At 43.0% G+C, this 20375-nt stretch overlaps 9 protein-coding genes across 9 annotated transcripts; 5 read left to right on the forward strand and 4 right to left on the reverse strand.

Annotated features, from left to right (window-relative positions):
- Positions 1 to 295: 295 nt before the first annotated feature.
- V1514DRAFT_324893 (HEC/Ndc80p family-domain-containing protein) lies at positions 296 to 2880 on the forward strand. The gene is made up of 2 exons (XM_066926517.1): positions 296 to 1345; positions 1392 to 2880. Exons 1-2 carry the CDS (start codon positions 473 to 475, stop codon positions 2694 to 2696), a joined length of 2178 nt encoding a protein of 725 aa, XP_066785479.1. The 5' UTR covers positions 296 to 472; the 3' UTR covers positions 2697 to 2880.
- Positions 2781 to 4877, reverse strand: V1514DRAFT_324894 (mitochondrial carrier domain-containing protein). The gene is made up of 5 exons (XM_066926518.1): positions 4513 to 4877; positions 4215 to 4413; positions 3916 to 4154; positions 3639 to 3852; positions 2781 to 3566 (listed from the first exon to the last, which is right to left on the reverse strand). The coding sequence occupies exons 1-5, from the start codon at positions 4594 to 4596 to the stop codon at positions 2986 to 2988; spliced, it is 1317 nt and encodes a 438-aa protein (XP_066785480.1). The 5' UTR covers positions 4597 to 4877; the 3' UTR covers positions 2781 to 2985.
- A 154-nt stretch (positions 4878 to 5031) lies between these two features.
- Positions 5032 to 6570, forward strand: V1514DRAFT_361678 (uncharacterized protein). Its single transcript, XM_066929716.1, has 3 exons — positions 5032 to 5214; positions 5268 to 5435; positions 5505 to 6570. The coding sequence occupies exons 1-3, from the start codon at positions 5150 to 5152 to the stop codon at positions 6280 to 6282; spliced, it is 1011 nt and encodes a 336-aa protein (XP_066785481.1). The 5' UTR covers positions 5032 to 5149; the 3' UTR covers positions 6283 to 6570.
- Positions 6571 to 6676: 106 nt separating this feature from the next.
- Positions 6677 to 8119, forward strand: V1514DRAFT_324898 (translation protein SH3-like domain-containing protein). The gene is made up of 5 exons (XM_066926519.1): positions 6677 to 6763; positions 7122 to 7206; positions 7288 to 7310; positions 7380 to 7535; positions 7599 to 8119. Exons 1-5 carry the CDS (start codon positions 6749 to 6751, stop codon positions 7791 to 7793), a joined length of 474 nt encoding a protein of 157 aa, XP_066785482.1. The 5' UTR covers positions 6677 to 6748; the 3' UTR covers positions 7794 to 8119.
- Positions 8120 to 8657: 538 nt separating this feature from the next.
- V1514DRAFT_301896 (Sac2 family-domain-containing protein) lies at positions 8658 to 11550 on the forward strand (the record flags this gene model as incomplete). The annotated part of the gene is made up of 3 exons (XM_066925555.1): positions 8658 to 8772; positions 8845 to 9085; positions 9456 to 11550. The coding sequence occupies 3 exons, from the start codon at positions 8658 to 8660 to the stop codon at positions 11464 to 11466; spliced, it is 2367 nt and encodes a 788-aa protein (XP_066785483.1). The 3' UTR covers positions 11467 to 11550.
- V1514DRAFT_324905 (CPSF A subunit region-domain-containing protein) lies at positions 11509 to 15841 on the reverse strand. The gene is made up of 3 exons (XM_066926520.1): positions 14769 to 15841; positions 13294 to 14708; positions 11509 to 13054 (listed from the first exon to the last, which is right to left on the reverse strand). Exons 1-3 carry the CDS (start codon positions 15672 to 15674, stop codon positions 11662 to 11664), a joined length of 3714 nt encoding a protein of 1237 aa, XP_066785484.1. The 5' UTR covers positions 15675 to 15841; the 3' UTR covers positions 11509 to 11661.
- Positions 15842 to 15934: 93 nt separating this feature from the next.
- Positions 15935 to 17321, forward strand: V1514DRAFT_301902 (phosphoglycerate mutase-like protein). Its single transcript, XM_066925556.1, has 5 exons — positions 15935 to 16130; positions 16198 to 16439; positions 16496 to 16533; positions 16593 to 17048; positions 17110 to 17321. Exons 1-5 carry the CDS (start codon positions 16101 to 16103, stop codon positions 17238 to 17240), a joined length of 897 nt encoding a protein of 298 aa, XP_066785485.1. The 5' UTR covers positions 15935 to 16100; the 3' UTR covers positions 17241 to 17321.
- Positions 16954 to 18848, reverse strand: V1514DRAFT_361684 (Cys/Met metabolism PLP-dependent enzyme-domain-containing protein). The gene is made up of 2 exons (XM_066929717.1): positions 17455 to 18848; positions 16954 to 17383 (listed from the first exon to the last, which is right to left on the reverse strand). The coding sequence occupies exons 1-2, from the start codon at positions 18631 to 18633 to the stop codon at positions 17366 to 17368; spliced, it is 1197 nt and encodes a 398-aa protein (XP_066785486.1). The 5' UTR covers positions 18634 to 18848; the 3' UTR covers positions 16954 to 17365.
- On the reverse strand, positions 18767 to 20351 carry V1514DRAFT_148076 (SPT2 chromatin protein-domain-containing protein). The gene has a single exon (XM_066924492.1). It carries the CDS (start codon positions 20203 to 20205, stop codon positions 18901 to 18903), a length of 1305 nt encoding a protein of 434 aa, XP_066785487.1. The 5' UTR covers positions 20206 to 20351; the 3' UTR covers positions 18767 to 18900.
- Between the last annotated feature and the right edge of the window lie 24 nt (positions 20352 to 20375).

A 20375-nucleotide genomic window follows, 5' to 3' on the forward strand; every position in this document is an offset into this window, starting at 1 on the left:
AGGAGGATTGTCACACCATGTAAGTTTATCAGTTTTAAGTCAATAAAATCACAACCCAACTACTTTTCTTATAGAGCTAAAGTCTGCTTTTTATCATTGGTAGGCATCATGCGGACGTGTTCATCCCAAAGAACGCTCACAGAATAATAAAATTTAAAACCTATCCCTCATAAGCTATCGGATAGCCGGGTAAAACGTAAATATTACCTGATTGCTTATATCAGCGGGGTTGCTGCAGAAACGAATTGTCAACAAAAAAGCGTAAACAATTAGACATCCCCATTGTACTTGTCTAATTGCTCTCTCCTACTACGTTAGAACCATCACGCAATCTCTAGTACCATTGACAGACACCAATTTTTTTTTTAATTATTAGTTTAGTTTGTTTAACATATTACTAAACCAATTTGAATTTTTTTTTTTTTTTTTTTTTGGCGTACTGCTGGGGAGAGAGGAATCAGGACAATCATTAATGTCTCAAGACGCACATCTTTTTTCAGCGTTTCGACGTTCAGTACGTGATAACAATGCAGTTTATGCAGATGCCACTAGTACTACCGGGATCCCATCAATCGCAGGATCCGCAATGTTTAATCGATCATTGCTTCCTCAATCATCGTCAACCAGCATGCGGCATTCCATGGTGCCTACCGCCGGCCCGCGCCAGTCGTTAGTCCCGCGATCTTCGTTTCATCGTCAAAGTTTGGCACCAAGTCATCAATCTGATGGCATGCCAGGATTATCGGTTGCTAATCCTAACATTTTAAACGTGCCAGGATCAGCAAGGGCGAGCACGTCACGTAAGAGTTTTGCACCGGGTTCACAGAACGCGCCTCCGGCACTGGGTTACAACAATCAGGGCGCAAATGGTTCGCAACGGAAAAGCAGCATTTATGGTTCAAAGAACGTTTCGAGCAATATTGGATCAGTAGCAGGCCCGCCATCTGGCATGCGCGCAGGTGGGTTTGTGTCGTCAAGCGCGGCGGTTGTCATGAAGGATTCGAGACCAATAAGAGACCGGTCTTACCAGAACGCAATAGCAACATCCGTATACGAATACTTGGTGAATAACGGATTCGAGATGGAAATGAAACATGCCATAACATCCAAATCTTTACGGTCACCGACACAAAAGGATTTTGTCATGATGTTTCAATGGCTTTATCGACGACTAGATCCAGGTTACAGGTTTACGAAAAGTATCGAAAATGAGGTCATACCGTTATTGAAAATTGTAGGATATCCATATCTTGATTCACTGAGTAAAAGTCAGTTGGTTGCAGTCGGTGGCCAAAATTGGGGTGCATACTTGGCCATGCTATATTGGCTGGTTGAGGTTGCGGAGGTAAGTTCAGCCGAGAATATGATATGAATAGAAAACTAATAATCAGACCTTTGATGCGGTTGAAAATAAAGACTACGATATTGACGAGCCCGAAGACGCTGGTCTTAATCAGATTGTGATTAATTACATTACCAAATCATACACTGCTTTTTTGCAAAACGAGGATGACTATTCAGAATATGAAAGTGAAATGCGTGAAGCATTTGAGGAACGAATTGCATCAATTAAAGTAACAACTGATGAATATTTGACACAAAAAGGGAAAATTGAACAGGAATTGATGAATTTGGAAAAATCAATGCCGTCTCTAGGTTCACTCAAGGAGAAAGGAGGGGCCTTGGAAAATGATTTGACCAAATTTCAGGAATATATTGAAAATATGGAAAAGAGGAAAGCCAAATGGAGTAAAACGATTGAAGAGATTAATCAAGAACTTGTTAAAATGGAAGCCGAATTTAACAATTTGGAACTTGAAAAGGAAGGATTAAATGTCAAGATATCCGAGCAAGGCCTTACCCCGGCAGATATTGATAACATTATTAGCCAACGTGAACTATTATCAAAGTCGATTCAAGGTAATGATGCAAAATTAAATGAGATCAACAAGAAATTACTAGAAAGGGAACAATTGGCTCAGCATGCATGTTACGCTTTGGAATCTTCAGTTCAGAAGTATACCACGATTGGTGATAGAATTGGGTTTTTACCCGCTGGAGCTCCCAACAGTCCCAAGGGAAAAGATTTTGAGATAATTCTTAACTCTCCATTGGCAGAAGAAAATTTAGGAAGCAGGCCAACATCTTTACTGAAAGGTTTGGATTTACGTCATGACGTGCGACCAAGTCTTCAAAAGCTCAGAATGGAAATTGCTGCAAATGTTCACAAGCTTCAAGACGAATCGATCAAGCTTCAATCTTTGTTGGACCGAGTAGCAGAAGGATTTGCAGCCAGGCAGGATGATTTGGAAACCCTTGAAGCACAAATATCTGCTGCCAAGATGACATACGAGGAAGCATTTGAAACCATGACTTCGGATGCCAGTTCTTCACATGCGGAAATTGAAAAACTTGAACGTAAGATTCAAACCATGAGAATCGGAGTGGAAGATGGCAAGTTGCAACTAGAACAACGAGCAGAACGAATCGTGATTGAATATGATCACATGCAACATGCTGCTGAATTAGTTCGCGAACAAATGGGTCAACGAATCAGTGATTTTATTGAACGCATTGTTGGGTTTAAGTTGCATGTTCAATCCGAGTTGGAAGAGCATGAAAATTTTGTTATCGATGAACTTGAAAGGCAAAGCCGGAGATCGGCAAATGATGATTTCATGGAGGAAATGAATTGATAATTTGTAATTGTAATTGTAATTGTAATTGTAATTGTAATTTTATTTTATTTTATTTTATTTTATTTTTTTTTTCTGTTTATATAAATTTGGTGTAACTACATGTATTAAGGCGTACTATTATAATAAGACCGGGGGTGATGTATATTCTATAATTTGGAACAATTAAAAAAAAATTGAGAGCACATGCCGTTATTAATTCATGAAAAAAATGGTAGGTCTGAAACGCATACGTTTATATATGCTTCTAATACAACTATATACAATGATTTGACAATATAAACTGATGCTATGCAAGAAATTGATCGTGATTTGAATTTGAATCCAGTACTTTTAAAACATTCTGATACACAAACAGCATGATGCTGCTTTGAATCGACGTCCAAACAAATCTAGGTCCGACCCCAGCAAACAAGCCGTTAATGCCCTCGGTAACGTATATGGTTCGAAGGCACCGTATTATACTGCCGGATTGCATCATCACGTTTGGCGAACTTGAATGTATTCCCGAAAGAGCAGGTGCCGGCGTGGGCGACGTGGTATGGAGTGGTTGATTTCGAAACAGCGCAAACTTGAAGGTATTATGTGAAGATTGTGGTAAGGTTGACGTTGATTGTGGTAATTTGCCAGAACTGTGCTGATCTGATAGATGTTGATCCGGTGACGATAAAGAAGCTGGCGATGCTGATGATGATGATGACGATGATGATGATGATGATAATGATGATAATGATGGTGACGATGATGATGCTAATGATGCTGATGATGCTGATGATGACGATGATGATGATGACGACGATGAAGATGGTGCATGTGCGGTGAAATGAACTGCGGGATCTAATTGTGTTTGTATCCTAGTCTTGACCACGTCTATTAAAGTAAGTGTTAGTAAAATTTGTTTTTGCTATTTTACAAAAAAAAAAAAGCCATGCCAGATCTTACCCATGGGCGTAGTCAACACGCCAGCGAGGCCGCCGGCGGCAGCTCCGGTTAAAATCTCTTGATAAAAATTTAACTCAACCTTGCCAATAATTGATTGCGTCGCATTTCGAAATTCTTCATAAAATGCTAATTGTAATGCTGAAAATGGCAAGTCTCGGACTAACGTGGCCTTGTAACCGAAAAACAGGGCCGAAGCGCCTTCCTTGCGAATGATCTGGACCCAAAGTAAAAAGTCAGTAATTCAAAAAAAAAAAAAAAAAACCATTATTGCACTAACAGTTTGCACGGCATCCCAAGTGCCTCTGTAATTATAACCGCTGATAAAATGTGGATTATTATATCGACCCTGGAGTTGTAACCTGGTCTTTAAAACTTCTGATGGCACGTAAATAACCGATGCGGCAAGGTCACCAAGAAATCCTGCCGCCAGGTATGTTAATGTTTCGGGAGCACCCAACGAAAGAAGACTACGTTTAGAAAATTCATATGTGCCAAAAAAAATAGTGGTTCCGGGTACTAAAAAAGATTAAACCGAAAATTAGCAATGAAAAAAAAAACAAAAAAAACAAAACATACAACTACCGCCCATGGCAGGAACAAATCCACCATATAAGCCTTTTCGAAATCCTTCTTCTCTGAAAATTGTGGAATAAGCAGTCAGCATGTTTTTGTATTTGGCCGCGTTAGGCGCTCCTTGTTGCCTGGTTTTGACCGTGTCGAGTGAATGCATGATTGAATCGCCCATGCCACCACCGAGTCCACCAGCAACCATGTTCTAAATAATAACTACATGTTAGAAAAAGAAAACAACAATTTTTTTTTTGAGGGAAAAAAAAAAAAAAAGAAAAATAAAACTGAAATGGGGCAAACTTGCCTGCCATAGCGGACTGGTCTGATCTGGTTCAACCGTTTCTGGAACGGTTTGGTCGGTATTCGCGGGAACCGTGGACAGTAGCATGATGACGGATGAATATAAAAGTTACAATGACAATAAAAAAAAAGAACAATAGTGCGATTACTGTGTCTATCGCTGATGGTAGTCGAAGGAATGTGTATCCAATTGCTCAAGAAAAAAAAAAAAAAAATCAATTAAGGCGAGATCATGTTCGCGCAACGAGCAATTTTTGCAAGAAAAAAACAACAACTGTAAACCAAAGAATTGAAACCTATATAAAACCGATAATTTGAAATAGCTTTGTAAATGAGACCGGCAATGGTTTTTTGGGAAAGAAAAAAAAAAAAAGAAAAAAACAGACTTATCTAAACTTTCCCGAGAACGAACTTTTCGCCTCGGAATGCTAGCGCGCAAGGGTTTCGTATACATTTTGAGGGTTTCAGGGCTTTGATTGTTTACATCACCATTAAGCTGCTTTTGTTTACCCTCATCGCATCGCACGCATCGCATCGCATCGCCTATCGTTTTTCTGCATCAATCTCATCTTCTTGTCCGTTTTTTTTAAACAGCCCGGAAGCATTAAGAATTTTTGTGTTTTTGCTTTACTTGTTACAACATGCCTTCCTTGTCGAGCTTGAAAAAGAAAGAGCTTGTGCAGCTGGCTACTGATCTCAATCTTGAGTACGTGCAATGCAACCCGCGTGCAATCCAATCAACTCTCTAACTTGGTTTAGAACCGATGGACTAAAGAATGATCTTGAAGCTCGCATCGGCCAATATTTGGCCGAGAATGAAAACTCGCTAATCAACAAGCCGCACCTGGCGCCGTTCTACAACAGCATAATTGCGAGCCCGGGCCCGACCGCATCGGTTGGTAGACGCAAGAGCATCAAGACCCCAATGTACGTATGCAAGATATGGATGGCGTTTTTACCCATGGTTTATTTGACATACTAATTACGATTTGACAGCCACGCACGGGAAATTATCGTGTCTCCAAGCAGCGAAGCGTCTGATTCCACTGACGAGGACGATGGCGTGGGCGCTCTGGTTCCTGTACCTGAAGGCACACGCGGTTCTCAGTTGGTGTCGTTTGTGGCAGATCCAATTTCTGGAATTTCTAGAATATCGTCTTATTCAACCCAAGTCGTGTCTCATCGTGTCAACGCGTCTACAAATAGCTTTTTTAAATATTCCCACAAAGCGCGCACTAATTTGTCGACCGTTTTTGCTATTATTCGTCTTGAAGCTCTTTATGAGTTTGCGATAATTTTGAAAGAGTTGATTCCTTTTACTGTTCGAGTGTCCAGATTATCAATTCCATATGGCCCATCAATTAGGATCGGACAATTTTACTTGCCCGACTGGCACTTGTTTTTAAAGTATGACGCATTTTGGCAACCGTTATTGTTTTGGAGTTTTTACTTTGTGATTCTTCCGACAATCGTGGCATATTTTTTTAATTTTACAATCGTCAAATCCAGCAACGCTCGTGCCCGCCATGTGCTTGATCCCGTAACGTTCACGATTGCCAAAGCGTTTTTAACTTACCTGCTGTTTATCAAGTTATCGGTTACTCGCGAAAGCATAGTCACGGACACGACTGCGATCACCGCTAGCAGGTTTGTCGAGCCCGCAGTACCTTTCCACGAGGCCCAGCCTTTGATCAAGACTGTTTTGGATAACACGGCATATGTTGGCGGTGCTATTACGATCGCGTTTGCGATTTACAGTGCCATCTTGTTGTGAAGTTGTTCATATCGTATCTAAACAACAGCTCAATTTGATTGAATAATTGGTATGGGCAACGAATATCAATCAATTATTTGTTTTATTTTATTTTTTTCTATTCAATTTGTTTTGTTATTTTGTATTTTATTTCAGACTTTCGGTTCAAGATGTTGTTTCACGTATGCTACATTATTTGTCATGTGAACGTGAGCAATTTCAATTGGGATCTATATTTCATGTAACAGTATTGTTATAATAATTGTCGTGTATATTATAATTAGTTTTAATACAAGATGGAATCACAACTTGAGTCACGCAACCCTGTTGAAATCACAACAGTCACAATCTGAACTAACACGGCGCGCTTTCTTTTTTTTTTTTTTTTAATTTTTTTCGTTTTTTTCGTTTTTTTCTTTCTTTTCTCATCCCTTTATTTTTTTTCTTTCTCTCTCGACCATCCCAATCTTCCAACTATAAATTAATCATGTCCGAAGAAGCTGTAAGTGGTTTATTTATTTACTTGTTATATCCGACTTCTTTACGGCTTAAATCGTTCTGGTTTTTTTTTTTTTTTTTGTTGGGCTATCTCGATTCTCCAGAAATGCTTGAAAATAGTCATACCTGTGTATTTGATACAAGTCTGCTAGATCCCAGAGGATAGCTTGTTTTCTTTTTTTGTTAGATTTGAATCATACCTTAAGGGGAGAAATCATTTAGCTTTTGATTTTGTATATTTTTTTTTGATGTAGACGGCTGTTGAAATTTTTGTTTACTCTTTTGTTTTTTTTTTTTGAGTCAGAAGGTCATCGTCGTTTGCATGGCCAGAGAGGCATTTAAATACTAACTTTGTGATATAGCAACAGACTTTCGAGACCGTCTCCGCTGGAGCGTCTCTTACTTACCCCATGCAATGTTCTGCTCTTCGCAAGAACGGTCACGTCGGTATGTGTTTCCGGCAAGAAAAGCTTTTTTTTATATCAATGTGGTATTGACATTTTATTTTTTTTTTAATTATCTTTGCAGTCATCAAGGGCCGTCCCTGCAAGGTAAGTTTTGTTTGGACTTTTCATTGAGAGTTTAATGGAAAATGGAATGCTAACTGGGCGTTTTTTAAGATCGTTGACATGTCTACCTCCAAGACTGGCAAGCACGGCCACGCCAAGGTTCATTTGGTTGCGATTGATATCTTCACCCAGAAGAAGCTCGAGGATCTTTCTCCTTCCACCCACAACATGGAGGTCCCCAACGTCACCCGTACTGAGTACCAGCTCGTATGTATTCATTATTTTTTGTACGTTATCGTACGGAGATTCTAATCTGTGTTTTTTTTTTAGATCAACATTGACGACGGTTTCCTTTCCCTCATGACCAACGACGGCGACACCAAGGACGACGTTAAGGTTCCCGATGGCGACCTTGGATCCAAGATCGAAGCTGATTTTGATGACGGCAAGGATCTTCTCATCACCATCGTCTCCGCCATGAACGAAGAGGCTGCCATCTCTTACAAGGAAGCCCCCAAGTCTTAAGCGCATTTTCTATTTTTTTTTCAAAAAACTTTCCATGTTGTTACTTTTGTCAAACCGATTAATAATTTCTTCTTTTTTAATCAAAAAATAAAATATCGTCCACCTCTACTTGTCCTTTTATTTATTTATTTGTTTTTTTGTTTTCCATTATATATTATATATTAGTTTGTATTGTTTTTTTTTTCCTAAATTGTTTATGTTGCGTGTTCTGTATTATTCTATGTAAAAGCTGGATTTCATGATTTGTTTTGACTTTTTTTTTTTGTTTTTTGCCCGTCAAGTTGAAAGTAGTGATTAGATTTTTACTGAGGATTTTGTTGTTTACGATCTTTTTAATCGACTGGCCTGATGGAATAAAATCATAAAATATGGGTTTCTAAATATGCCTGTCATTGGTTGTATGGTCCAACAACAAATGATTAAAACCAAAACCAATTATTCTTTGTCTATAGTTTGAACTCATTATTTCATGTAATTATTTTTACTTTTACACTTTTGCCGCCAGGATTCACCGATTTTCCCAAAGCTCGTGGTGGCAAGTTTATCAACCCGATTTTTCACATAGATTCATCAATTATTGATTGCAAATCCCACAATGATCTTTAAATTTAATTAACCTGTTATTCTTTTATATGCAATATAATATATATTCGCACGTTTCAAATCTACCCAAATCCACCCAAGCCTCCCTCCAGCCGCACAACGTTAGCATAATAATTGATTTACCAAAGTCTTGTTTATTTTAAACGTCAAAAAATTTGGTATACGGCAGATGGAGAATTAAATATTGAGATAAACCAAGAAAAGAAAGAAGAATATATTTTGACAAGCGGTCAAAGCTGGATTTTAAAATTGATTTATTAAATGCAGATTTGGAATTCCGCTCGCCGAAACCAACGACCGCCGCCTGCTGGTGATGCACAACAGCAGCAGCAGCAGCTACCACCACCACAAGCCAATGCGAATTCAGGTCTGCGTAGTGGTTTGCCATCGCTCCCACATCAATTCAGTGGATCAACACATTTGTCACCATCACGTTCTCCATCACCAGCACCACCAGCACCACCAGCACCACCAGCACCACCAGCACCACCAGCACCACTACAACCACTACCATCGGCACCGGTTCACGTACAGCAACATCAGGTTGTCTCACAAGATGGCCGAGTATCTCGAACTTCAATCCGGTCGCCTTTGGCTCCAAGTGTTCAACCACAGCAGCAATTACAACTTCAGCAACGGGAAGTTCGATCAGGAAAAGGTTCGTCAGTGTCGTCGTCGTCGTCTTCGTCGTTATCATCTTCACCGGCGTTGCGTCCAGGCAGTAGTCCCGACAGGCGAGCGGCCGTGCAGGCCCGGCGGAGGCAATCAATTGACATACCCAGGTCATCACAACAACAACAACAACAACAGTTGTCAAGTAGTATTAACAACTTGCCCATATTTGAATCAGCACCGGTTGCATCAAAAGACCCATTACTAACGTTGAGAGCAATTTTGGATTCAGACAATAAGTACATCAAGATTAAAGTATGCAGGCCTGTTGGAAAAATAATTGGTTATCTGAGTATAATGCATGCTGATATTAATATTATAGAAATCAACCGGCAAGCTATCCTTGAAGCAACTGGCCAAGACGAATGCTCAACCGGTTGATGAAAGGATTAAACGGTATGCCAGTCAACTAAACGATGACTCAGTATTGCAACAATTGCTTAATGACATTCCTCAAGACGTTGAAATTTCCACGTACGTGTTGAGCTTGCAAGAAGCCACAACAACAACAACATCAACAACATCAACAACAACGTCGGTGGTGACAGAGGATGAGGCCAAAAAAATACGACGAGTTGGTGTGATTGAGTATGAAGAAGAGATTGAAAGGTTTAAGGACCTGCACGCGTCAATCAATAAATGCAACGTCGTGCTCGAATCCGTTCAGGATTACTTGTCACTTTTTCAAGCTGACTTGGGATTATTATCATCCGAGATTGAAACCTTACAGAACCGGTCAATTTTTTTACAAAAAAGATTACAAAATCGTAAATCGGTTGAGGTTCGTCTTTCCGGATTAATTAATGACTTGTTTATTCCACCTCAGGTTATTAAGCAAATCATGGATGGTGAGATTAATCACGAATGGGCAAGCTTGATCAAATTACTTTGGACCAGGATTACGAGATTGCGGGCGTTTAAATCTGAAATTAGTCAATTATCAGATCAAAACATTAAACTCATTAACGATATCGAACCGGTCCTGCGATTACTGACTGACAAGGCTGTCGAACGGATTCGCAATTTTTTCGTGCAACGAATCAAGAGCATGCGCGTGCCCAACGTGAACGCGCAAGTGATTCAGTACAGCGTTTTTTTAAAGTTTAGGCAGTTGTATGCTTTTTTAGCTTACGTGAATGCGGACTTGGCTGAAGATATCGCAAACGGGTACGTGAACACGATGCGATGGTATTATTCGTCAAATTTCGCCAGGTATGCTAAAGCATTGGAACGACTGCATGTTCAATCGGTTGATAATTCATTCCTATTGGGCTCTCAATCATCATCATCATCATCATCATCATCATCATCATTATCAGCACGATCGTCACATTCACAAAAGGATCCGCTTTTGTTAGGCAGACGAATTAACATTATTTTTTCTACTGATTCTTCAGTCATGATGGAAGCCACGGCTGAAACCGTGATTGATGATTCATCGTATTGGATGGAATTACCATTTCGGTCGTTTAATGTTGCGCTTATGGACAACGCGTGCGCGGAATATCTTTTCATTGTTGATTTTTTTGTCACCAAACGTGCGGACGAGCACGCGCGATTGTTTGATTGCATTTTTAAGCCCACATGGCAAGCCGGCACGGCGTACGTGAACCGGCTGATTGATCACGCCGGTTTGGACGGGTTCGGCATGTTGTTGTGCATTCGCATCGTGCAGGTGATTGAATTTGAATTGCAACGTCGCAAGGTGCCGGTCATGCAATCATATTGCAATCAACTCAGCATGCAATTATGGCCCCGGTTTCAACTCATCATGGACGCGCACGCGGGAAACCTGCGCAAGTTATCCGGCAGGCATGTTGGTTCGGTTGATGACAGGTTCGTTGCAAGTTCGTTGGCTTCGAGCATTTCGTCCCTGATTTCATCCACCTCGTTGTCGTCGTCGGCATCATCCATCCTCTTGGCTGCCGGCACGAATGCCGTGACCAACACGACTGGCAATCACAATCAGTCTTCTTCATCCGTGCTGCCCCATTTCGTGACCCAAAAATTTGCAAATTTTATAAACGGCATTTTGGAACTAAGTCCTGAAGATTCCGAGGCCGAACCTGTTTCCGTATCCGTGGTTAGGTTGCGAACCGAATTCGAAGCTTTTTTAACCAAAATTAGTAACAATATTGCCGCCGCCGGCTACACCACCACCATCACCACCACCACCACCAGCAGCACTCCCAATTTGTCAGGTCAGCAGGATTCACAACGTAAACGTCATCAACATTTGCAACGAGACAAATTTTTGTTTAATAATTATTCGTTAGTTTACACGATTATTTCAGAAGCTGGAGGGAAATTGGCAGATCAAGAAAAGACTCATTTTAAAAATTTGATTGATGCTTACGGTTCCGTTACCGCAGCAGCAGATTCCGCACGGCAACGTTAGGGAGGCGAGCAACGGCATTGGTCGAGATGTGGTCAAGATGTATTGTTTTGTATAAAGTGAATAAAAATTGGATTTCTCGTTTTATTAAAATTCAAAATAATTTATTCATACAATACCCATTCCATAAAAATACAATTTAAAAAAAAAAAAAAAAGTAAAAAAAATTTGTATTGTTATTATACAAAATAGATTTTCTTAAAACGCATATCTGGTCCTTATGGCAGAAATTTTCCGTTCAACTTCGTTTGCCGTGCGTTCCAACTCAGCAGCAATGCTCCGTTTTTGCTCGGCCGGTAACGTAATAAATCGTTCACACAGGTCACCATCAATCACGGATTTAACTGGCACGTATTGGCCGCGATATATTAAATGATCCCTGCCACTCAACGGCGCATCTTGCGTTCGCATTAATGATTCCAATTGTTGGAAAAACACAACGTCATCCTTGGTTAAAAACGGAATTAATAATCCGATCGTGCCTTGTAATCCGGTAAACAACACGACCTCCAGACCTCCAGGTACGAGCCTGGTCTTGTGCATCGACGTGGGGATGTCTTGCACGAAGTAGTGTGCGACCGTGTCCAAGCGGGACGGCGCGCCGTCGAGGTACGCGCGCGCGTGCAATAACCCGGCGCCGTTATCTAAATCTGCATCGTGCGAGACCTTGTCACCACACCGGACAACCCACACGTTTCCGAACCTGTCGCCACCAACAACGGTCTCGTAATCAAGTTGCGTGATGGCAGTCGTGTGCCTGGCAATCGTGTCATCCGCAACGGGCAAAAACCGGTTGTCATCATGACGGTAGATCAGGTACGTGACCGATTGCTGATTATCGGCCACGATCACTCTGTTGTGAGCGGTTTGAATGGACACAATGTTGCTAATATTGCGGGACCGAAATTCGGCCTTGCGAAGTAACCGCTTCATGCCCATGTCATACAAGCGCAACACGCCACCCATGCCGACAAGTAATTTGTTTTGAAACTCGGTCAGCGCAACAGGCACGTCTGGCAATTCGGTCTTGTGAATAAACTTCAACTTCTTGCCATCGGCTGACGCTCTAAACACGTGCAAGAAACCGGCAGTGCTGCGCTTGGGGATGAGCGAAACATCCTTGGCCGTGCCGACCACGACGTATGTTTTCGGCAACGGATTACCCTGTTCGTCGTACTCTTCTTCTTCTTCTTCCTCTTCGTCACGTTCTTCATCATCGTCTTCGTCAACCTCCGGACGTTGATATGATGCAAATGAACAGACAGCAACGCTAAACGCGGCCTCGTTATCTTCAAATTCAATCTTCAACAATTTGTCTTGTTCTAATGGACTAATAACTTCAATGCATGAAGCCCATCGACCCTGGGCTCGAGGCAGGCCAAATTCGTCGGTTGGTAATTCTTCATAATCGGATTGATTGCGTGAGTTCGAAATTAATGCTTGTCGTTGAAATGGTGATAAAGTGTTGGCATCAGATTGAATCACGTAAAAAATAGGCTGCGTAAAATGTTGCACCAATCTTCGCGGCGTGTAAGTCAAAGGAATAACGTCTTGCTTAATGTTTTCGGTTAACCTCTCTATAGTGAAAATCCTAATTCATCCAAAAAAAAAAAAAAAAAAGTCAGCAATTTTTCAAAAAATAATTCAGCAAAATTAACCAAAAAACTGCAAAAAATGAACACCTAGTTTCAGTAGGAACAATTGGTATAGTACAAGAAATAAAAAAATTTTCATCACGATGCTATATGTAACCTTATTTTCATCATACAGGCAAATCATTCTTGCAGCCTTTTTTTTAAAAAAAAAAAAAAAAAAAAAAAATTATCATACCGTAAATTGCTTCCTTCAATTCCAACAATACCTTCCGGGCATTGCTCACTTGTAAATCCGCTACCGTATTCAAGCGATTCATAAACCAAAGGCGTAACTTGATAACTAGCGCTGTGCGTATAACCAAGCCACGGCCGGCTTGACAGGGCCAAAATTGTCGGCCGACCTTGCATTGTCACTTTAAACAGCTTAATCGGTTTCGGTCCCAAAAACTGAGTTTGCGTATCAGATAATTGTCCCGAGATGCCATCTAAAATAGATCTTAAATAAACACCGTTGTTCAAGCCGATATGCAAGTACAACGTATGCGAGGCATCCACGGCGGGCTTGGATTGGTCCTCAAACGTGTTATCAGGCATGCTTAGGATTCGTAACGATGTGGCTGGTGCGGTTAATGCCTGCACGGAAAGTGATGTCAGCGTGTTATCAGGATCGAGTGAGATAATATGAATCGTGCTATCTTGACAACCGACTGCCAAAAACGAGTTTCGAACCCTGCCTTCGGGTACGTCACCAACTGAAAGACAGATCACCGGTGCGTCCATTTGCTTGCGATCTTGGTACTCATTCAGTTGACCTTCGTCATCGAGTTCAAAATAAACTATTTCGCCAGTCGAAAGCGCGATCGCGACTTGCCGGTCGTTCGTGGTGGCGGCCACGATGGCCTCGTGTAATGGTGCCTCCCATTCATTAATTTCTTTTTCACCAGAGATATGACGAATGCCCTTGGGGTAAACCTGTACGAGCGAATCCGCACCAACTTGTTGAATGGCCAGCGTCGGGGTTGAGGATAAGATACCAGAATCGGACACTTCCTCCACGGTTTCACCAATCGAAAGGACCAGTGTTCCATTAACAAACGACAGCACAATGTAAGCGTCGTATTCATCGGCAGATGAACGTTTGGTTGTCCATAACGCAGTAGGATCACCCGGCAATTCCGAAGCGACTAGTTCGGTAACTTCCAATCCGTGTCTGATTGTTCTAAACGTTGACCTGGCACCTTGCCCGGCAAGCGCATAGATTTGGGGCGCGTCTTCACTAGTAAGGTTTGCTATTTTGGCATCAACCAGCGGGTTCAAACTATCGACAATATCCACCAAGACAAGATTTTGCAAGGGTCTTGGATAGAAAAAGGCTGGTGCGTAATCACCAACGCTGCCCTTTTCATAAGTTGATGAACGAAACTCTGCCTCATTATCGTCATCGCCCAATTTTTCAAACTGATAGAAATTATGCGTGCCTCCTTCGGCAGCGACAAACAAAAATCCAGATTTCAAAATGTTTAACGACCGAGCCAACGGCACAGTGTCGAAATATTTAATCTTCACGCCTTGCACAGCGACAACGGTATAATCAATCGTAACCTTGAATAGGTCACCTTCATCTGTTTGCAGCAATAAAAAGAACGCGCCCTTAAAACAAATATTAATCAAAAATGGTTAATGCGCAGTAAAGTATTATAATAAATTTACCTTCATCTTGTGCATGACACCAGAAATTATAATTCTTTTCCTGTTTGGATCATCTAGCGGAGTCCTTCTTCGTGGAATCGGAACCCTATGTGTGGCTCGATTCATATGCCGATAATGAATCCAACCTTCAGAGCAAACCAACACGCCAGAAGGACCGTCAGCTCCACCTGGGACGGCAAACAACAAATTTGCCGAACGATCGACCGGCTCATTCCATATTCTGACAACATGATTTAATCCTAAATCAAGTTCATAATAGGTTAAAGTCTTTTGAACTTCTTGGTATGCCCTGCCGGATGGATCAAGTTCGGCATCGGAATAATCAATCTCCAAGGCGGCAAAAATTGGATTATCATAACCGACGTCCAAGCCGATCACGTGATACAGTAACGATCGGGCTCTATGAGCTTCCAACGGCGACGAAATGGTCACGTTTGCATTTGAATCCCGGTTAAGAATATAAACCAGCTTGTTCTTTTCCACGGATGCAATCATGGTGGCACGTCCCTTGGGGTCAACGGCCAAAAATTGGCCTGGAATCACTCGCCTGACTCCAGTTTTGCCAAACGTTTCCAAATGAACTTGCACAAAGTTGTGTTGTTCAGGTTTGTATTCAAGAACTGCCAGCCGGCCTGCGTCGGTGCCGATGACAATATGATCCTTGGAAGAACCAGCCACCCTGAAGGCCACGATGGTGCGAATGATGCCAAACACGTCGGTACTGAAAACCGGGGTTAGTCTTCCCGCAGCAGCATCGGTGCGATAAAGTTCAAGTCTCGTACCACGAGCCAGAATAATTTCTTGATGCCTCTCACCCGAAAACTGACCGATAATCGATGCCGTGATGGCAGTCGGTGGCAGTAACGTGAGGGAGTACAAATGCATCGAAGTCGACACTGCGGACATTTTTCAAAAAAAAAAAAAAAAAAAAAAATTAAGAAAAAATTTTAAAAAAAAATATTTCTTAAAAAAGAAACAATTAAATTATCGCATTGATGCAGTGAAATGTCTTTTTTTTTTTTTTCCTTTTTCAATGAAAGTACAAAGATTCTGGATTTGGATTCGTTGTGGTAAAACAGAAAGTGAAAAGAAAAAAATAAAAAATAATAAACTGGAAATAAATTGGCGTTGTTGATTTTGTTGAAAAGGGTAGGTAACATTAGTAAACAGTTATGTAATTGGATGCCGGTTGGGGCATACTACTTACTTGTACAGAACAACTTTTTTTCCGTATATGTCTGGTAACTTATAAGAGCATTAGTCATTGGAGTTTTATAATTTCTAGATCAAAGATCTTGAGATAAAGTTGAATACACCTTTTGACATACAATTATGCCAGTAGAACGGATATTAATAACAAGGGTAGGAATCCATTTTACCATATGAAATCCAGATAAGTTTTTGCAAGCATAATACTTATTCAAAATAGCACGGGTATAGATCTAACTGGGACACGCATGTGGAACCCAAGCCATCGCCGACCGGCATTGACGGTGATCCGCCGCTTTCAGATCATGGCGTTGAGCAAGCACGGGAACTGTGTGAATTCTTGGCCCAGTATGAACCCAAGATTGATCAAATATTCGTGTCTCCTTTTTATAGGTGTATTGAGACAGTCAACAATTTGGCTGAAAGACTTGATTTGCGGATATATGGCGAGAACGGGTTCGGGTATGATCTTGGTCGATTCAATGGTCCAGGCATGTTTACTGACCACAGGTTTATAGTGAATGGTATGGTCGAACACGGAAAACGCATCCATCGCGTAAGTGATGCAACGTCTCAGGTTTCTTGTATGGAATGTTTTGTATTAACAATGTCAAGCTGCGCCTGTCACTGTTCTTAAATCGGTTTTCCCACGGGTTGACACCGAGTACGAGCCAATTTGTGTGCCTTCCACGGATGGCGAAACCATTCGTGAATTACACGACCGTGCTGCGACTGCGTTAGCTCAATTGATTAGCACGATCAATCAAACCAAAACTGACGTGAAAACGCTGCTAATCTGTTCGCACGCGGCCACGATTATCGCGCTCGGACGGGCCCTGGTTGGAGATGACACGGTCGAGATCCGGACCGGCACTTGCAGCATAAGCGTGTATGAATCGGCTGCTGGAGATGATAATAATGATAATAACAACAATAACAATACTGCAACTACTACTACTACTACTACTACTACTAATTATTATAATAATAAAGGCTTGGGCAAATGGAAATTCGTCGCTAATGGATATACGGCTCATCTGACGAATGGCGAAGAGAGACATTGGAGTTTTGGTACGATTTTTTTGTTGATTATTGTTGACACGTTGTAGAACTAACCTTAACGGTGTAACAGAACAAGGACAATACGACTTTTTAGATCTACAGGCTTATGCAGTAAAGAATGACGGCACGGCCAAACAGAATAATATTCAGGTATTGCAAAGCTTGGAGTCGACCGAGACGCCGGGTCAAGGGTCTTCGTGAAAACCACATACATATCGTACTACTATTATTATTCTTATTATTCTTATTAAGATTAGCAATGTAAATATATAGATATATAGCATTGTAGTGAAGTTGCGCGTAGAGCAAGTCATGGAGTTTGTATTCTATCCAATTTCTAGAAACTGTTTCCGTTCGCAACACCAATTCCATTAGTTAAGCCATTGAGATCGGGTGTTCCATTTGAGACGTGAACATGATCACCAGTAGCACGATCGAGAGCCTGCAAGATGTCATTTACCAAATCGTCGCCGTCCTCAATGCCGACGCTGAGGCGGATCAAGTCATCATACACGCCAACTTTTTGCCTGTCGGCTTCGTGAATGCCGGCATGAGTCATCAATGCCGGAATTTCAATCAAGCTCTCGATCCCACCCAGGGACTCTGCCAATGTGAAGTATCGCGTGGCAGTGGTGAACGCGCTGGCAGCGTTAATGCCACCGGCGATGCGAAACGAAATCATGCCGCCGCCGGAGCCGTTTCTGTGCTGGAGCTTGACAACTTCCCTGCCAGGATGAGATTTCAATCCGGGGTAGTTGACCTGCAGGACCTTGCCGGACGGGACCTGATCCGCCAACGCGAGCGCGATGCGGAGTGCGTTTTCGGACGCGGCACGCACGCGCAGGTGCAACGTCTTGAGGCCGCGATGAGCCAGCCAGGAATCGAACGCGGACGGCACGGCGCCGATCGCGTTTTGCAAAAAAGCCAGGTTCGCATGCAACCCGTCGTCGTTCACGACGGCCACGCCCATGACCACGTCGGAATGGCCATTGATAAACTTTGTGACCGAGTGCACGACCACGTCGGCACCCAACGCCAGCGGTGTTTGCAAGTACGGCGACAAGAACGTGTTATCGACCACTAATAACAAGTCATGTTGCCGTGCCAGTTGTGCCACGGCGGCAATGTCGGTGATGGCCAAGGTCGGGTTCGACGGAGTCTCGACCCAGATCAGCCTGGTACTGCCTGGCCTGACCAAGGTGGAAATGTCGCGCACGAGATTGGTCGTGAACGATACCTGCAACGCATGAGACTGGGCCACTTTTGTAAAATATCGATGCGTGCCACCGTACACGTCGGCACCAGAGATCACATGGCTGCCAGGCGGGGCCAGTGCTTGCAACACGACGGCCGTGGTTGCGCTTCCGGACGAGAACGCCAACCCGTACCTGCCATTTTCGAGTGCGGCCACGGCGGCTTCAAACTCGACCCGGTTGGGATTACTTGACCGAGAATATTCGTAGCTACCGATGGGCACAGCAGGAGCAGCTTGCTTGTAAGTGGTGGATAGCGAGATGGGCGAGATCACGGCGCCGGTGACCGGATCAGGGCTAGCGCCAGCATGGACAGCGCGAGTGGCGAAGGCGGGAGCCATGGCGGAAGATGAGATATGGGCTATGAGACACTATGGACAGGATAAGAGTACGAATGGATACAAAATTACGATGAAATCTGGCAGTTCTTCTTCCTCCTCCTCTGGGCTGCTGCTGCCATGTTACATGAAGTACTCGGTGGCGATCACTCAACAGTCATGTCACAATACTAACCATAATAGTAGTAATAATAATAATAATAATAATAACACACACATGGCCATGGTGCTGGCTGACTAACGGATGGCGCCATCGGCTGACTGATCTTCTCACCGCTTCAGCCTCCGCCTTTTGTCCTGCGCGCGCCGGCGGTCTTCTTGCTCCATCGCGTCGTCCTCGCGTCGAGCGGCCGCGGTGCTTCGCGTCTCTTCCCGCAACACGTCGAACCCTGACACCTCCATGTCGTCATCGTCGTCGTCGTAGTTATTACTGCTGTTCTTGTAGTTTCCATAGGGCCGGTGGCCATCGCCGCCGCGGCGAAACAGCTTCCAAATCTCTTCACGGTCGTACCCCGGATCATGCTGCCGGCCGCTGCTCGTGCGGCTCTCGCCATCTTCGTCGGACACGACAAAGTCATCCAGTGACGAGTCTGAGTCGTAAGTTTTTGGCTTGCGCTTCTTCAGCAAGCCTTCCATCGGCTTTGCATACGGTGCCGGTGTTGATGCCGACCTTGGTCCTCTTGGCCTGGCTGGTTGTGCGGTCGATGAGCCACTGGCGCGAGACGACAATGTCAATACTCTTCCAGGTTTGGTTGTCTTGGATGGCTTCTCTGGTACGGCCGTGTTGGAAGCGATAGCAGCTGATTCATTCCGTAAAGAATTAATTTGGGACCCACCCTTATCACCGCTGCCACTACCGTTATTACCGCCAGCTGTCAAGCGAGCCCGTGTAGCTGCAGATTTTATGGCCGGTAAGGCCTTATCTGCACCACCACTGCTGCTGCTGCTACTGCTTGCTCCTGTTGTCGTTACCCGCTCCGGCTTTTTTTTCTTATCTCGCACTTTCACGGTCACTCTTAACTTTTCCGCATCAACACTCTCGGCCTGCTTCATGATGTCCAAAAAGTTAGGCCTTTTCCGCACTGAGCTTAACGTCGCTGTCGCCACCGGTGTCGTCGACATGCCTTTTGCTGCTGATGTTGTTGTTATTGTCGCCCGTGGCTTTCGCAACTCGGCTTCCTTGGCATGGCTACTGGCGATCTGCCGAATCATGCTCGGCTTTGCCTTTGAATTCTCAGTCTTTAATTTTTGCAATGCATCCATTTGCTTTGCCCGCTCGATGGCTGCTCGGTTCAACGGTTTCTTGGCCGCCGCAGCCGCGTTCGTTGCTGCCGATGATGATGATGATGATGATGATGATGATGATGATGATGATGATTGATCTGACAAATATTTTGAAGTCCCTGGTTTGTGATTACTATTGCTGCTGCTTGCATTACTTGACGTGTTTCCTGCTGCTGCTGATACTGCTACCGCCGTGGCCGGCGCTGGTGGTGATGGTGTCGAGCCATTTGTCAACTTTGACTTGCCATCTGTTTTCCTCGAGGTTGCCTGTGCCAAAAGCTGGGAGAACATGCTATAGCAACTCTCTGAGTTGATATTGACTTGATCTGTATACCAATAATAAAGATACTTTCAAATTAGTGCCACTTTGTCCTCTCTTTTCTGCCTGCCTGTCTGGTTTTTTTTTTTTTATTTTAGAAATCTATATTTGCCTGCACTTGTTTAACCTTTAGCCTGTCTAA

Source organism: Lipomyces japonicus (assembly GCF_038497905.1).
Source record: "Lipomyces japonicus strain CBS 7319 unplaced genomic scaffold V1514scaffold_4, whole genome shotgun sequence".
NCBI classification, from domain to species: domain Eukaryota; kingdom Fungi; phylum Ascomycota; class Lipomycetes; order Lipomycetales; family Lipomycetaceae; genus Lipomyces; species Lipomyces japonicus.

What these genes read in the sequence shown, in the direction of transcription:
- V1514DRAFT_324893 (XM_066926517.1), top strand. Translation starts at nt 473, where the DNA reads ATGTCTCAAGACGCACATCTTTTTTCAGCGTTTCGACGTTCAGTACGT. An exon ending in GGCTGGTTGAGGTTGCGGAG is followed by an intron (nt 1,346 to 1,391) that starts GTAAGTTCAGCC and finishes ACTAATAATCAG; the next exon opens with ACCTTTGATGCGGTTGAAAA.
- V1514DRAFT_324894 (XM_066926518.1), bottom strand. Translation starts at nt 4,596, where the DNA reads ATGCTACTGTCCACGGTTCCCGCGAATACCGACCAAACCGTTCCAGAA. An exon ending in AGACCAGTCCGCTATGGCAG is followed by an intron (nt 4,414 to 4,512) that starts GCAAGTTTGCCC and finishes GTTATTATTTAG; the next exon opens with AACATGGTTGCTGGTGGACT. An exon ending in CTTGGGATGCCGTGCAAACT is followed by an intron (nt 3,853 to 3,915) that starts GTTAGTGCAATA and finishes CTTTGGGTCCAG; the next exon opens with ATCATTCGCAAGGAAGGCGC.
- V1514DRAFT_361678 (XM_066929716.1), top strand. Translation starts at nt 5,150, where the DNA reads ATGCCTTCCTTGTCGAGCTTGAAAAAGAAAGAGCTTGTGCAGCTGGCT. An exon ending in GCTACTGATCTCAATCTTGA is followed by an intron (nt 5,215 to 5,267) that starts GTACGTGCAATG and finishes AACTTGGTTTAG; the next exon opens with AACCGATGGACTAAAGAATG. An exon ending in AAGAGCATCAAGACCCCAAT is followed by an intron (nt 5,436 to 5,504) that starts GTACGTATGCAA and finishes ACGATTTGACAG; the next exon opens with CCACGCACGGGAAATTATCG.
- V1514DRAFT_324898 (XM_066926519.1), top strand. An exon ending in TCGCAAGAACGGTCACGTCG is followed by an intron (nt 7,207 to 7,287) that starts GTATGTGTTTCC and finishes TTATCTTTGCAG; the next exon opens with TCATCAAGGGCCGTCCCTGC. An exon ending in TCAAGGGCCGTCCCTGCAAG is followed by an intron (nt 7,311 to 7,379) that starts GTAAGTTTTGTT and finishes GCGTTTTTTAAG; the next exon opens with ATCGTTGACATGTCTACCTC.
- V1514DRAFT_324905 (XM_066926520.1), bottom strand. Translation starts at nt 15,674, where the DNA reads ATGTCCGCAGTGTCGACTTCGATGCATTTGTACTCCCTCACGTTACTG. An exon ending in GTGTCATGCACAAGATGAAG is followed by an intron (nt 14,709 to 14,768) that starts GTAAATTTATTA and finishes ATTTGTTTTAAG; the next exon opens with GGCGCGTTCTTTTTATTGCT. An exon ending in ATTGAAGGAAGCAATTTACG is followed by an intron (nt 13,055 to 13,293) that starts GTATGATAATTT and finishes TGGATGAATTAG; the next exon opens with GATTTTCACTATAGAGAGGT.
- V1514DRAFT_301902 (XM_066925556.1), top strand. Translation starts at nt 16,101, where the DNA reads ATGCCAGTAGAACGGATATTAATAACAAGG. An exon ending in TATGGCGAGAACGGGTTCGG is followed by an intron (nt 16,440 to 16,495) that starts GTATGATCTTGG and finishes ACAGGTTTATAG; the next exon opens with TGAATGGTATGGTCGAACAC. An exon ending in AGAGAGACATTGGAGTTTTG is followed by an intron (nt 17,049 to 17,109) that starts GTACGATTTTTT and finishes ACGGTGTAACAG; the next exon opens with AACAAGGACAATACGACTTT.
- V1514DRAFT_361684 (XM_066929717.1), bottom strand. Translation starts at nt 18,633, where the DNA reads ATGGCTCCCGCCTTCGCCACTCGCGCTGTCCATGCTGGCGCTAGCCCT.
- V1514DRAFT_148076 (XM_066924492.1), bottom strand. Translation starts at nt 20,205, where the DNA reads ATGTTCTCCCAGCTTTTGGCACAGGCAACCTCGAGGAAAACAGATGGC.